Source organism: Elephas maximus, chromosome 3 (genome assembly GCF_024166365.1).
Source record: "Elephas maximus indicus isolate mEleMax1 chromosome 3, mEleMax1 primary haplotype, whole genome shotgun sequence".
NCBI classification, from domain to species: domain Eukaryota; kingdom Metazoa; phylum Chordata; class Mammalia; order Proboscidea; family Elephantidae; genus Elephas; species Elephas maximus.
In genome coordinates, this window is record NC_064821.1 from 77,751,202 (window position 1) to 77,765,942 (window position 14,741).

General features: G+C 44.8%; 1 protein-coding gene across 2 annotated transcripts in view; it reads right to left on the reverse strand.

Annotated features, from left to right (window-relative positions):
* Nucleotides 1–3,997: 3,997 nt before the first annotated feature.
* Nucleotides 3,998–14,741, reverse strand: part of OSCP1 (organic solute carrier partner 1) — a 45,385-nt gene continuing 34,641 nt past the window's right edge. For both annotated transcript variants that reach the window (XM_049878770.1, XM_049878769.1), the window contains 6 exons: nt 14,612–14,715; nt 14,048–14,176; nt 13,602–13,671; nt 11,966–12,105; nt 10,789–10,852; nt 3,998–10,551 (listed from right to left, as the gene is read on the reverse strand). In XM_049878770.1, coding sequence (XP_049734727.1) covers nt 10,435–10,551; nt 10,789–10,852; nt 11,966–12,105; nt 13,602–13,671; nt 14,048–14,176; nt 14,612–14,715 — 624 coding nt within the window. In that variant the 3' untranslated portion in view covers nt 3,998–10,434. The remainder of the gene's footprint in view (nt 10,552–10,788; nt 10,853–11,965; nt 12,106–13,601; nt 13,672–14,047; nt 14,177–14,611; nt 14,716–14,741) is intronic.

A 14,741-nucleotide genomic window follows, 5' to 3' on the forward strand; every position in this document is an offset into this window, starting at 1 on the left:
AATCGTTGCTATATGTTTGAGCCTATTGTTGCAGCCACTGTGTCGATCCACCTTCTGGAGGGTGTTCCTCTTTGCTGACCCTCTATCAAGCATAGTGTCCTTCTCCAGGGTAAGTGAGACACGTCTCGCCATCCTTGCTTCTAAGGAGCATTCTAGCTGTAGTTTTTTCAAGACAGATTTGTTCGTTCTTCTGGCAGTCCATGGTTGTAAAAATGATGTGGCATGGGCATCTTACCACCTCTAACTTCACAACGGGGAAGGAGAATCAAGATGAACGGCCCAAGGCTGAATGCTATGAGATGGAGGTCAGATATGCTTCCACCCTTCCTCCAACCTTTTTACCAACTCTGACACTAAACATCCCTCCCATGGCACTCTCTACTTCTCTGCTGGGTTTGATAATTCATTGCAATGGCCATACTCACAATTATGGGGTCTACTTGGGAAGTAATAGGGTACAACTCAGGATGAGGAAGGACTCAGGATACAGTTCTTTGATCAGGACAGGCGGTTCTCAGCTGTGTCCACAGACAGGCCTCTCTCTGGCCCTCGGCCCCTCAGCCCAACCTCTGCTCTGCTAAGGTAAGAGTTACTTTAGCTCCACTAGTAAGTGCCTGGAGGTACCCCACTCCAATAAGCCTCAGCTGAAGGTGCTCAGCTCTCTTGCTTCGTGGGTTGGCAAGCCTAGCTCCACCGACAACTGCCCGGAGGTGTCCCGCTCCACCAGCAAGCCTCCTGCCTGAAGGTGCTCAGCTTTCTTGTTCTGTAGGCTGGGAAGCCCACTGTGCTGTCTCCTGTTGGCCTTGTTACCTGATTAGGGTCCATGCCCTGGAGCAGTTGAGCCAATGAAACATACTCTGAGTCAGAAAGTAAGAAAGTTTATTCAGGGAATGCATACATCACCGGGGGCCCGGCAGCAACACAGGCTGTCTCTGTGGAGTCCCAAAGAACAATTTTACATTAGAGCTTATACAGAATTTTACAAGGGTTAGAAGTGTCTTTGTAGTTACTTGGCTGGAGGTATTCTCAAGAGGAGTCATTCATTACAAGAGAGTGACAAAAGATACCTGTCAGACATCTCTTTATTAGGCTAAAGACATACATATCAGATACCTGGGCTCCAATTTTCCTGTGGGGGTTGTATGCCACAGGTGGTTAGACATGACAAAAGGTTATTTGCTCCAGTTTAAAACAAAGAACAAAGTTGTTAACATTTGGTCAAAACAAAGTCATTAACAGAGGTAAGTGAAGGAGGAGGCAGGCAGAGCAAGAAGAACTTACAGGTTTATCATTGCATTAGTTAACGTCAAGTTCTCAGTTGCCCATTTTGAAAAAGGAGAAAACATGCTCGGGAGTATTGGGGTCACGGTCTCCTGGTTCTGCTGCCTCTGCTGCCACTGTTTCTCTGCTGCTTGCCGTCTTGCTATCTCTGGTATTACAGCTCTCTCTCTCTGTCTCCCCGGTCTAGGATGGTCTCAGTGCAGGGATCCCAGGTCCAAAGGACTTGCTCTGCTCTGGTCTCTTCTTCATGGTGGTAGTTAGGCTCCCTCTGTTCTGGGACTGGCTCTCTTTTAAGCCTAGCAGGATGGTAAAACTGACTGATCCCCTTGTTAGGGTTTCATACACCTTATTTGCATAGCCCCACCCCCAGAAGGGTGCCATGTGCCTTATTTTTAGCAAGCTGTATTATTAGCAAGCTGTCTAATCCCCTTGGTGGGGCACAAGCACCTTATTTGCATAGTCCCACCCAATCTTTGGTGGGAGTTTTAAGACCATGGTGAGAAAGGCACTATAAAAGTGATCCATTGCACCACAATGGTATATTCAATATTCTTTGCCAACACCATAATTCAAAATGCATCAGTTCTTCCTTGGTCTTCCTTATTCATTGTCTAACCAGTGTCTCTTAAAGTGTGGTCTGGGAACTAGTTGCCTCAAAGTTACCTGGGGTGCTTGTCAAACCTAATCCCAGACTTACTGAATCAGAAGTGGAGCGCAGGAATCTGCATACTTAACAATGCACAATAAAATTTGAAACCCACTACCCAATCAGACTCGGCCACTCAGCAATTCCCAAACATGCCCTACAGTATCCTTTCCGCCTTGGCTATCCTGTTCCATCCACCTCAGGTCCTCCGTTATCTATCCTTAGATGTTAAAATCAAATCACTCTTTCAATGCCCAGCCCAACTGCCGCACCTTTCTGAAATCTTCACTGATGATCTCAATTGGTCCTGATGTCTCTCATCTGACCCCTATAGAATGTTGCTTGCATCTATCCTAGTTTGCTTACCACATGCTGATTCACCATAGGTATTTATGCAGATCTTTCCACGGACTCGATGGCACTGGGTTTGGTTTTTGGTTTTTACCTTCTGTACTAGTCTTCTAGCTATTGGGACAGGGAGAAGGCCTTAGGAGGCACAAATTTTTCACATTGTAAGCCACAGCTGCACAAGGAACACTAGTATTATGAATGTGTGGAAGGTGATAGGGATCTGAATGAAGATGGTGGCAGTACAGGTGGAAAGGAGGGATGAATGCCAAAGACCCTGGGAAGAGCCAATCAGAATCTTTAGGGGCTGATTGGAATGTGGGCAGAAGGAGGAGGAAATCAATGATTTACATTTTAAGGTTGGGTATCCAGAAAGGTGGTGGCCCATTGATAGGAATAAGAGGGTTGCAGTGGAGGTTCATGCTTGTGGAGGATGTCTCATTTTTCGCTACTCAGTAACTGAATTCCTTTCCCCATGTTTGGGAAAATCAGACATTCTGTGAATTTTGGTGGGAGGAGGGATTCTGCTTCCTACTACAGATGATTTAAAGACCAGATGTTGTCTCTGATCCTTGTTAGCTACCATGTGGGCTTGTGATCTAAACTCAACCGTTCTCAGACTTTAAATTGGGTGCAAGTGACACAAACCAACAGTGCTGTTTAGACTCCATCCTGGGGTATGCATCATTCAGTCTCATTCCAGGGAGTAGTGCTGGTGCTGGAGTTCTTTCCTTTTTGCCTACTCTTCCTTGGTTCCTGGCCATTTTCTGGTGGTACTCCAGCCTTCCTGACAATTCTGCGAGTTGCCTGATGCCTTTTTTATTTAAGGAGCCAGAGTTGGTTTCAGTTTTTGCAAACCAAAAACCCTGACTAGGATAGGGACCCACTTGAGTTGAGGTCATTTCAGGAGCCTTGACTTTCTCTATTCCCTTTAGATAGGCTCTTTGTGGTTCTGTTTCCAATTGTCAGAGGATCAGAGACTCCTGAGAGTCAGAGTAGAGTCTCCAGGTCATCGGCTCCAACTTGCCACCAGTGCCAAAGTCCCTCCGCAAAAGCTCCCCTAACCCCTGCCTGAACAACTCCAGTGACAGGCAACTCACTTCTTTGCAAGTTGATCTCCACTGTTAGGAAGATCTTGGTAACTTCTACGCACTGCATCTAGTTCTCTTCTATGGAAAATATGTCTTATTTTGCATTATATTTCATTTTAAAAGCTTCAAGCCTTAGTAGTAAAATGAGTTTGGTTTTAGACATCTTGAGTGTGAGGTGATGTGGAATACCTCAGTGGAAGTGAGATTGCGACAGGGGTGGGGGTGGGACAGAGACTTGTGAGTTAATAGCACAGACGTAATCATTGAAGTTACTAAAATGTCCTCTGAAAACAAAGTGATGCGGAGCACTTTGCAGAAGAATGCAAACTGAGCACTTCAGGGAGCACACAACATTTAGGCAGCAATGGGGTGAGAGTAAGGGAAAGGGTGAGAGTGAGAAATGGTGTGAGAGGTAGACTGAGGCGAGGGCAAAGAATGGAAAAAAAAAGTCAGGGATGAAATAAGGATCAAATATCTCATGTACATTCTCTGGCAACTGACCTGCCCATTTTGACAGACTTTTTTAAAATTTTATTTTACTGTGGTAGAATATATATAATAAAACATTTGCCATTTTAACCATTTTTTTGTGTACAACTCAATGACATTACATTCACAATGTTGTGCAACCATCACCACTATTGTTTCCAAATTTTTTCATCACCCTTAACAGAAACTCAGTACCCCTTAAGCAATACCTCCCCGTTTCCCCTTCTTCCCACTCGACCCTGGTCACCACTAATAAACTTTGGTCTCTATGCATTATCTCATATAAGCAGGATCATTGACAGAGTTTTTACATCAAAGTCTGTATAATACAGGGCGATCCTCAATCAGAAGCCACTTGGGGAGAGAGAGGAGAAGTGAACAGAAAAGCAATACAATTAGGCTAGAGGTTGACAGTTTTAGTTTTAAGAAGCCTGTTGGGCAGAGCTAAGAGCTTCCAAAAAGTCCAGGAAAATGGGGATCAGAAAAGGCTATTGAATCTACCAAAGTTGGGACCTGGAGAATTGGGATCTATGTGGTGATAAGAGCTACAGGGGTGCTAGGAAGGAGGGCGGGTGAGGCAGCCCCAGAATTGTGGGGTGCTCCCCACGTGGCTGAGGAGCAGGTGAGTGAATGCAGAGGAATATGTGGGCAGCTGGACAATGAGGATGGACAGAAAGGAGAACCCTGGAGAAGGCTGAAGGTGTGGATGGGAGCTGTTTATAACGGAGGAGACCATCAGCAGCCATTCAGATAAATATTTGAGGTGTGGAAAGTCACTGGGTGTGATTGAGAGGAGGATGGGTACGGATAAAAGATACCTTGAGGGAGAAGAGAGAGCACACAAAACAAGCATTATCTTCCTGTCAATTGTGACCTAAACTGAGAGGCCTTTAGGACATCTGGAACCTGAATCAAATACCCTTGGCTGACACAAAGGCCTCTCCTTGAAAGACTGCCGGCCCCAGCGTTTCAGAAAGCAGATAAGGAGTTTTATAAAAAGGCAGAGTGATCTGAGGCCAAGTGCACATCTAGCATTTAGGAGCCCTGGGCTCCACGCTAGCTCCACTGGGCTGGGCCGGGGGGATGGTGTGCTTTCTCCAGGCCTAACGCAATTGCAGCTTTGTTAGTTTGCAGAGCTCACAGAGAATGTTATTTTGGGCAGCAGAGGCACCAATGATCAGAACAAAAAAAAATTAGATGGTGTGTGGAGGGGAGTGTTAAGGTAATCAAATAATCCAAAATAATTTCTATCGGCCCTTGGAATAGAAGCCCTGGTGGCACAGCAGTTAAAGCGCTTGGCTGCTAACCGAAAGGTCAATGGTTTGAACCCACCAGCTGCTCTGAGGGAGGAAGATGTGGCTAGTCTGCTTCCATAAAGATTACAGCTTTGGAAATCCTGTGGGATAGTTCTACTCTGTCCTATACGGTTGTTGTGAGTCGGAATCAACTCAATGGTAACGGGTTTGGTTTTTGGTTTTGGCCCATGGAATGCATCTTGACATTCTCACTTGAAAAGGGGTAAGTTATGATCTGAAAATTTACTTTACACCAAAGCAAAAAGCTATACTGGGGAGAATCAACTGCAGAGGGTTTTCCTTACCCCGATCCCTTGTAAACAATTCTTCGCGCTCCATCTAACTTCTAATTCCTGGCTGTCCCGGAATTTAGCAGCTGAAAAGTTTATTCAGGGCATAATTTAAAGGAAGTAGGAAGTAGGTATTGGTTTTCAGATTTTAATTTGGGTCTTTAAGACAAAGTATTATTATGCTAAATACATATATATGTATATATATATATACTTTTTTTTTTTTTTTAATTTGCTTTTCTCTTTCTGCAGTTTCCAGTGATTTGAGTTGGTGCAAAAGGGACAGCTTAGCTTTTACATTGGATGTAAACCAGAGTGACAAATCAGATGGCTACAAACCAGGTGGAAGTGCTTGAGGGAATCTGACCCTGTTTAGATTTGGGGATCTCAAGAGTCTGGTTGGAAACCCTGGTGGCATTGTGGTTAAGGGCTTTGGCTGCTAACCAAAAGGTTTGCAGTTTGAATCTACCAGGTGCTCCTTGGAAACCCTGTGGGGCAGCTCTACTCTGTCCTATAGGGTCACTATGAGTCAGAATTGACTTGAAAGCAGCAGGTTAGAGTCTGGTTATCAAGCTGAGCTTTGTTTCTCCCCTATGAGGATCTGGATTTAAGGGAAAAAAAAGTGAGTTTAACCTTTAAAAATTGTTAGATTCATATGAGGACAATGTGGGATGACCTTCCTTTTAGAGCTAAGGGCTAAATATTTTTCCTTTTCTCTTCTCGCCTTACTCTCAATTTATTATGTTCTTTCCTCTGGGAGCCTGTCATAGATTGAATTATGTCCCCCCAAAATTTGTGTATCAATTTGGCTTGGCCATGATTCCCAGTATGGTGTGATTTTCCTGTATGTTGTAAATCCTGCCTCTATGATGTTGATGAGGGAGGATGGGTGGCAGTTGTGTTAGTGAGGCAGGACTCAATCTACAAGATTGGATGGCTTCTTGAGGCAATCTCTTGGGATACAAAAAAAAGCCAGCAGAGAGACTGGGGGAACCTCATACCACCAAGAAAGCAATGCTGGGAGCAGAGCGCATCCTTTGGTCCCAGGGTCCCTACACAGAGAAGCTCCTAGTCCAGGGGAAGATCGATGAGGCCAATGGAGAAAGAAAGCCTTCCCCTGGGGCTGACGCCCTGAATTTGGACTGTGAAGGAATAAATTTCTCTTTGTGGTATTTCTGTCATAGCAGCACTGGATAACGAAGAGAGAGCCATTAAAGTATTTTTGTTTAGAAGGCTTTTCTAGAGCTTTGTCTTGCATAACATATAGGGCATTCTAATACTATGATAAGAACAAGAATGGAATAGTTCGAAACCCACTTGGGAAGAGGCTACAGTAACAGAAGAGGTGAGAAAGCAGATATATCCAAAAACACAAGAACCACAAGGCTGGGGACAGCATGTGTAAAAATTCCAATTCTTACACCCAACCTGGGACAGGACCTAGGAATTTGCAAGCTCAATGAACTATTCAAGCAAGCCAGATTTGAGGCACTAAGCTAGTTCTCTTTGCTACGGATGAGGAAACAGGCTCAGTGAGGGTAGCTGGCCCAAGATGACATGGTGAGTTTGGGGCAGGGATGGTACCAGAACCCAGTGTCCTGACACTGACCACGGTGTTCTTTCCCCTAAAGTGCCTGGGTACTGTTGATGAGGACAGCTTCCTACCCCTCTGGCCTGGTTTAGTATATTTGCAGAGTTGTGCAACTATTGTTGTTAGGTGCTGTTAGGTTCTAACTCATAGCAACCATATGTACAACAGAACAGCACACTACCTGGTCCTGTGCCATCCTCACAATTGTTGCTATGTTTAAGCCCACTGTTGTAGCCACTATGTCAATCCATCTCCTTCAGGGCTGTCATGGATTGAATCATGTCCTCCCCAAAATGTGTGTATTAACTTGGTTAGGCCATGATTCCCAGTATTCTGTGGTTGTCCTCCATTTTGTGATTGTAATTTTACGTTAAAGAGGATTAGGGGGGATTGTAACACCCTTACCAGGTCACATCCCTGATCCAATGTAAAGGGAATTTCCCTGGGGTGTGGCCAGCACCACCTTTTATCTTTCAAGAGCTAAAAGGAAAGAAGGTAGCAGAGAGTTGGGGACCTCATGCCACCAAGAAAGCAGTGCTGGGAGCAGAGCATGTCCTTTGGACCTGAGGTTCTTGCGCTGAGATGCTTCCAGATCAAGGGAAGATTAAAAAGGGCCTTCCATGAGAGCTGAGAGAGAAAGCCGTCCCCTGGAGCTGACAACCTGAATTTGGGCTTGTAGCCTACTGGGCAGTGACAGAATAAATTTCTTTTTGTTAAAGCCATCCTCTTGTGGTATTTCTGGTATAGCAGCACTAGAAGACCAAGACAAGGGTCCTGGTCCTCCTCTTTTTCACTGGCCCTCTACTTTACCAAGCATGATGTCCTTCTCCAGGGACTCATCCCTCCTGATAACATGTCCAAAGTACACAAGGTGAAGTCTCACCATCCTCGCTTCCAAGGAGCACTCTGGCTGTACTTCTTCCAAGACAGACTTGTTTATTCTTCTGGCAGTCCATGGTATATTCAGTATTCCTTACCAACACCACAATACAAATGCACCAATTTTTCTTGAGTCCTCCTTATTCATTGTCCAGCTTTTGCTTGCGTATGAGGCAATTAAAAATACCATGGCTTGGGCCAGGCACACCTTAGTCCTCAAAGTGACATCTTTGGTTTTTAACACTTTAAAGAGATCTTTTGCAGCAGATATGCCCAGTGCAATATGTTGCTTGATTTCTTGACTGCTGCTTCCATGGGCATTGACTATGGATCCAAGTAAAATGAAATCCTTGACAACTTCAATATTTTCTGTTTATCAAGATGTTGCTTATTGGTCCATCTGTGAAGCTTTTTGTTTTATGCTGAAGTGTAATCTATACTGAAGCCTGCAGTCTTTGATCTGATTCTAGAAATCATGGAGATCCCAGGTGTGCAGAATAAAACCCCAATCCATAGGGTTTTCATGGCTGTGACCTTTTGGAAGCAGATCGCCAAGCCTTACTTTTGAAGTACCACTGGGTGGGTTTTAACTGAAAGCCTTTATGATTAGTAGTCCGGCATCTAACAGTCTGCACCACCCAGGGCCTCCTTGGCCTGGCTTTAGAGGAACACTGACGCGTTAGTACCGGGTCCACATCTGAGCCAGAGTCACCCTATCTTCTTTTTTCTTTGCCTCTTCCCAACTCTCACATTTTCTCTGGAAGTCCTGAACCACCATGCGCGTAAACTTGTTTTTCTCAATATTTGTGCAAGTCTGGAGACATGAAACTCAAAAGATTGCTTCATCCCAGAGCTGCCTTACCAGAGATTTGTATCTTGTTTATTTACCAAGAGGATGATGGTTTGAAATTCTCCGTATTGCTCTGGGACAGGTAAGGGTGGAGGCTGCTGCTTCCTGGCAGTTTGTGGCCTGCTTCCAAGGCCCCAGGACATGCTCAGAGCAGACAGTGAGGTTTAGGTTTGTTACACAGTGGAAGCCAGACTCAAAACAGGACAGAGTCTTCCCATCCTCTGTCACCCAATCAGGCCACCCCAGACTGCTCAAAAAAAGACCGAAACAGAAGGCACTTTGTAAACCTGTAACAGCTGTTTAATAGCACAATATACTTCTCCCGAACAGACCTTTTGAGGGGTTCTTTGTAGGTGAGGAAGCATAACCTTAATAGGTACGAAGCAACTTAAATTTATTTGGAGATTTCCCTTTCTGTATCCAAATTCTTTGCCGTAGGCTGGCCAAAGGGCCAATTCTCTGGCCCTCGTATTCCACAACTATGTTTGCCTCCACTCTTCCCGGGGTGAGAGGGTCTGGTGTGGTCCCTGTGGTTGGCCCAATCTCAGGTGATGATCAGCACAGCTCAGTTTTCTCCTACCCTCTGCCATCCTGGATATTCCTTCTACAAGACTGAATGGACCTTCGTCTCGGGGTTCTGGTAGCCCTGAACCCACCTGTTACTTAAACCCAGGGGTGCGCATGTGGTTGAGGGCTGACTCTTCTTCCTGAAACAACAAGGGAAGGCTTGGCCTGAGGTTTTTTAAGTGGATTCCGATTAGACTTGGCATCATGCCTTGCGAAGAGAAGTAGCTAAGTGGGTCCATGCAGGGGAAAGTGGCACACCACTAATGCCTCCCATATACCCAACCAACCTAAGGCTCTGCTTGGTGACTGAGGGTAGAGGAGAGGAGACAGGTGTCAAAGCACATCATGCTGGTGTCTGCAGAAGGCAAGAACACTAAAGGGCAGAGGAAGACTATGGGGGTAAGGAGTACATGTCATGCTGAAAAGGAAAATATTTTCTTGGTACACATCCCCATATGGGAGAAGCCCATATCCACATATGGAGAGAGATGGGCAGAGAACTACAGACACCCACATGCCACTGCTTGGGCTCAGCCGACTGCTCCCTGTCACGGCTTTGCTTACTCTGCCTCTCTGAGGTGACAACTCCTTGTATACCAGGGAGTCGAGGACTGTCTAAACTGGGTCCCAACTGTTTGACGCAACTCCTTTCCTAATTATTTCAAACTCACAAAGAAGAACACATCCCAGAGAGCTCTGAAGTCTCTGTTATGACTTACCAGCCTCTGTGAGATATAGAGCCCCACAAGAAAGCTGTAATATCAAAGTGGCAACAGAAGCATCCCCTTACTGACTCTGGGACTTGAACCCATAGCCCAGGATGCTTTGGATGGTTGCCATGAAATTAGAGAAAGAAAATGGGAAAGGTCCAGCTTAAAAGCTAGAATGTATTTTGCTGAAAATATATGTGTGCAGGTGCCTTCGAGACAGTGCTTTCTGAGGGAGACTTGCACCGTTTGTTACAACAGAAACAGGAACAGGAGGCAACAGGCAACGGCTCCACTCAGTAGAAAACTAGCAGCATTGTTTTGGACCGGGGGTCCTCCCCAGGGGTGGTCATCAGGTAACCTGTCCCGTGCTGGTGGAGGGTGTGCCTGGTCAGCACCACTATAGCTCATCCATCATGGCGAGCAAGTCTTCCCCCTTGCTCGTACTCCATCGTGGCTGGTCTGTGATCTCAAACTCCCCCATGATCCGAGCCAGCTCTTTGTTCCTTTGCTGGTCCTGTTAGAGAGAAAGAGGTGACAGGGAATGAGAACGATGTGTCAGCAGACTGCCTCTCTGTGAAGCAGACATTGATGTCCCATTCCTGAGATGCATTTCAGTTCCTCACCAGTTTGTCAGGAGAGGGTCTACAGTTACTTGTAAATTTGAGAGAAGAAGGGAGGACTTTGAGGTTTGAGGTTATTACAAGACGAGGAGGGGACTAATATTTGACCCTGGGTAATTCCCTGCACGTACCTGGGTAGCCTGTATGTTGATAACTTCATAGGATAACTCTTCTGGCCTGGTTAAAGCTGCTTGTCTGGATGGGATGGTAAAGAAAAGGGTCACAGGTTAGCTAGGGATTTCTCCCTGGTAGCACGGCAAATTGGCTCTTGAAAATTTGACAACCTATTTTTTTCTGCCTCATCTTCTGTCATTTCCCTCTAATTTTTTTACTGCATCCCCAACCAATGCACTCTTCACTCTAGAAAGTCAAGTTCTCCTACATCTCTGTGCCTTTGGACATAGTAAACTCTGCCAAGAATGCTTTCTGCTTTCTCTGCTTGGCAAACTCCAAGACCTAGCTCAAATGCAACTCCTCTAATCCAACTGTGTAAAGCTAGACATACTAGCCTCAATTAGAGCATTTATGACTCTATTTAAAATAACTTATATACATGTTTATTCTCCCACTAAGCTGGGAGCTTCCTGAAGACAGGGCCTAGGTCTTATGCTCCATCTTTGTATCGCCAGCACTTAGCATATTACCTGACACACAGAAGTGCACACAAAAAATTAGTTACATGAATAGGAAAACAGAAGGCAACGCTGACCCCAAATATTTGGTTGTGAGGGGATCACACGAGACAGTTAATTCAAAAGTGCTTTGTAAATTGTAAAGTACTTGTAAATCTTGGTAAAGTACTACCACTATTGGTTTTAGATAAGGTAGGGTTAAGTGCTCAGCTACTAACTGAAAGATTAGCAGTTCAAATGCACCCAGAGGTGTCTCCAAATATCACAGCTCTAGTCTGAAACACATGGGGTCACCGTGAGTTGGAATCGACTCAACAGCAACTGGTTTGGCTTTTACTGGTTTTTGGTCTGATCCCAAAGTCATCAAATTCCAACTTCCCTCTGGCTTCTAACAGACTTTTCTTAGTATCATCATCTTGGCTCCTAATCCTTCTTGTTTAGATCTGCTCTGGTAAATAAAAAATTAGAACTCTTTTGTGAAAGAGTACAGGAGTTTCCAGCAATTTAATCCTGATGAATTCTTCTTTAACTAGGTTATTAGATTTGCTGGTATTTCATTTGTGATTTACATCTGTACTCACAAGTGTCCGTGGTTTATGACTACCATTTTCTTGGTTCTTAACAAACTTAGGATTTTTATGTATATCTTAAAAAAAAAAACAGGTTTAAGACCTACTCCTCTTCTTCATCGGTGGTAAAGAGATTCAACCGGAATCCTGGCTCAGGGCCACTGGGTTTCTTAATCTCCATTCCTCCCATCAGCCTGGCCAAGAAATTCAGCTCTTCTTTAGCAAGAGGGTTTGGAGTAATGTTTTCCTACAGAAACAATTTCATGACTTTCAGCCACATAAAGGAGACTGCATTTTCTGCTACAGACCCCAGAGATCCAGAATAGTATTATAAACAAAACAAGGTAAAACAATAACTGTTTAAATTATTTCTGGGAAGAACTGGGTCCAAACAAAGCTTAAGCAAACAGGCTTAACCAAAAGAAAAATAATCCACGTCAGAAGTAGGGGGACTCTAGCGAGGCAGCAAACCAGAGACTTTCACACTTTCAAGATGAGCGGAAGGCCCCAGAAATCCACATTTCTCCTCAAATGACCTTCCTCCTTGAAGGAGAAGCACACTGCTGCTTCCTCTTCACAGTCAATCCAGTTCCCTCTGCATTTACGGGTAAAAATAAAGTCTCCAGTTCCACAGGAGCTACCACACTGCCCTCAGGTGGTGACAGTCATGAATGCACTCTTGAGTCCATCCCCTCCCTCTCACTGTGGCTGCCCTACTTCAGCCTTCCTGCTCTGCCTGTTCCTGGCTCTGCCTCTCTTCCTTGCTTGAAACAGACCCTTCTGCCTCCTGCCTAAAGAACAAAGCCCAAATCGTTTAACACCACATTCAAGCCCTTTCTAATCAGGCCCCAATGTCTCTACCTCAGTTACAGTATGATCTAGCCATATGCGGGGGACACTCCCTGCTTCGCCCAAACATGACATTCCTTTGCCCCTCTGTGCCTTTGCTCATACCGTCACCTTGTGGTCTGCATGCCCATTTCTCCTTCTCTGCTATTTTGTATTTTTACCTATTCTTTAGAGCTCCACTTGAATGTCACCTCCTTGGAAAAACCTTGATCCCTGTCCTCTGCTCCTCAGCCAGTGGACAGACATGCTTTCTTCTGGGCCCAGCACTTTGTTCAGAATACCCAGCTAGCTCTTCTTAGCTGTTGGCTTCTCACTCTGTCTTTCCAGTGTACTATACACCCTTCAGGATGGGTTCACATCTCCATCAGGTTTGTGTCCCTGGGTACCCCGCTCATATAAGCAGTTCAATAAATGTTTGCTGAATAACTGTATATTCCATGATTTGTCCTATAGATAGCAGATAGCTAGTTCTGTGAAATTTTTATAACAGAGAACCTAGAACCCCACTTTGAACTTGGCTGCCGCATCACTATAGAGGGAAGCCGTAAAGAGAGATGCTTCAGCCATCAGAATACACACAAGGGCAGGGATCAGCAGCCACAGACCTCATGGCACTGGCACAATGCCACTTCACATGTCCTGGTGTGTAGTTTCTGTTTAATTATGGTTGGTGAGCCGAGCCTAAAATTACCTAATTAGTCAGATCACTAGAAGTCTCCATGAGAAACTACAATTAAAAACCTGTGTTCTTGTAAGGCTTAGTGGAGAAGACTGCAAACAACGAGGGAAATGATGGCTAGCTTTGAAATCTAAACAGTTCCCACCCTTCTCCCCATGCACATTTTGGTATCTAGAAATAAGCTCTGAAGATAAGTAAGGGAGGCAGAAGCTCACCTCTGTCCGTGAAGCTAAGTTCTTTGATGCTCCAGACATATGTGTTTCCACAGGCCGATTCACACTGTACCTGACATCAACAGAAAATGGCGCAAACATTATCCAGGCCCTTTACAATGACTGACTTCCTTCTAACTCATAGATATAGCACACAGTTTTTATTTTGAGACATTATATAGTGTCCAGAAAGGTGCTGGGAGTACAGAACTGGCTAGTTTTCTTCTATGGCTATTTAAAGTTCTATATATTTTTAACCTGTTGTGTTACCTGATGTTTGGAGTCCCTGGGTGCCCTTTGAAAATGTTAAGCCTCTGCATGCATTGTAGCTAAGGGGAAATTATTCAGCTTGTCAGCAGGGATTTTCATAGCAGAAATCAAGCTGTTTTTTTTAAATGAAACGACCTCCTTTGGACTTGAATTCATTCGGAGAGGGAGAATTTGCTTACATATTAGTTCCCAGTTTCAGGACTCGATCTCCATAAAGTTCAAAAGAACCTTCTTTTGGTGCAGTGACATAGTTCCCACCATGCTCGAATCTGACCTTCTTCACTTCTTTCCCTCTGTTGTTGAACATTCTGCAATACAAAGTATGACGTGATGGAATGTTCTCAAGCTTGGGTAGTCCTAAAGGACAAGAAGCAATTCACGTACTCCTTCAAGACAAAGATGCTTGTTTAGAACACCTAGTTATGGTAATAACAATAAGTGGTATTTATTGAGCCCCCGTTATGTGCCAGGTGCTGTGGAAGCACTTTACAGCACTATTATCTTATTCACTCTCACAGTCACCATGCAAGAGATGAAGAACTCAACCCTGAAGAACTGGGAGGCTTGCTCAGCTAAGTGTCAGAGCCGGGATGACGGCCTGAACCCTTCACTGCTGTGCTTTACCGAGGAAAGGAAGGGCTCAAGCAGAGCCTGAGGGGCTCGGTAGTGCTGCATTCTCTGTGGGAGCCTACACATAGGTTTCCTGGCACCCCAAACGTTGGCAATTATTGTTACTAATTCACCTGATTAGTCCGGGAACTTCAGTTCCCCAGGGAACAGGCCCAGACACTGGCAACACAAAGCGACCATTAGAATTTTGAACTCTGTCCTTTAGAAATATGGACACCTGAAAAAAAAACATAGTTATTGTCA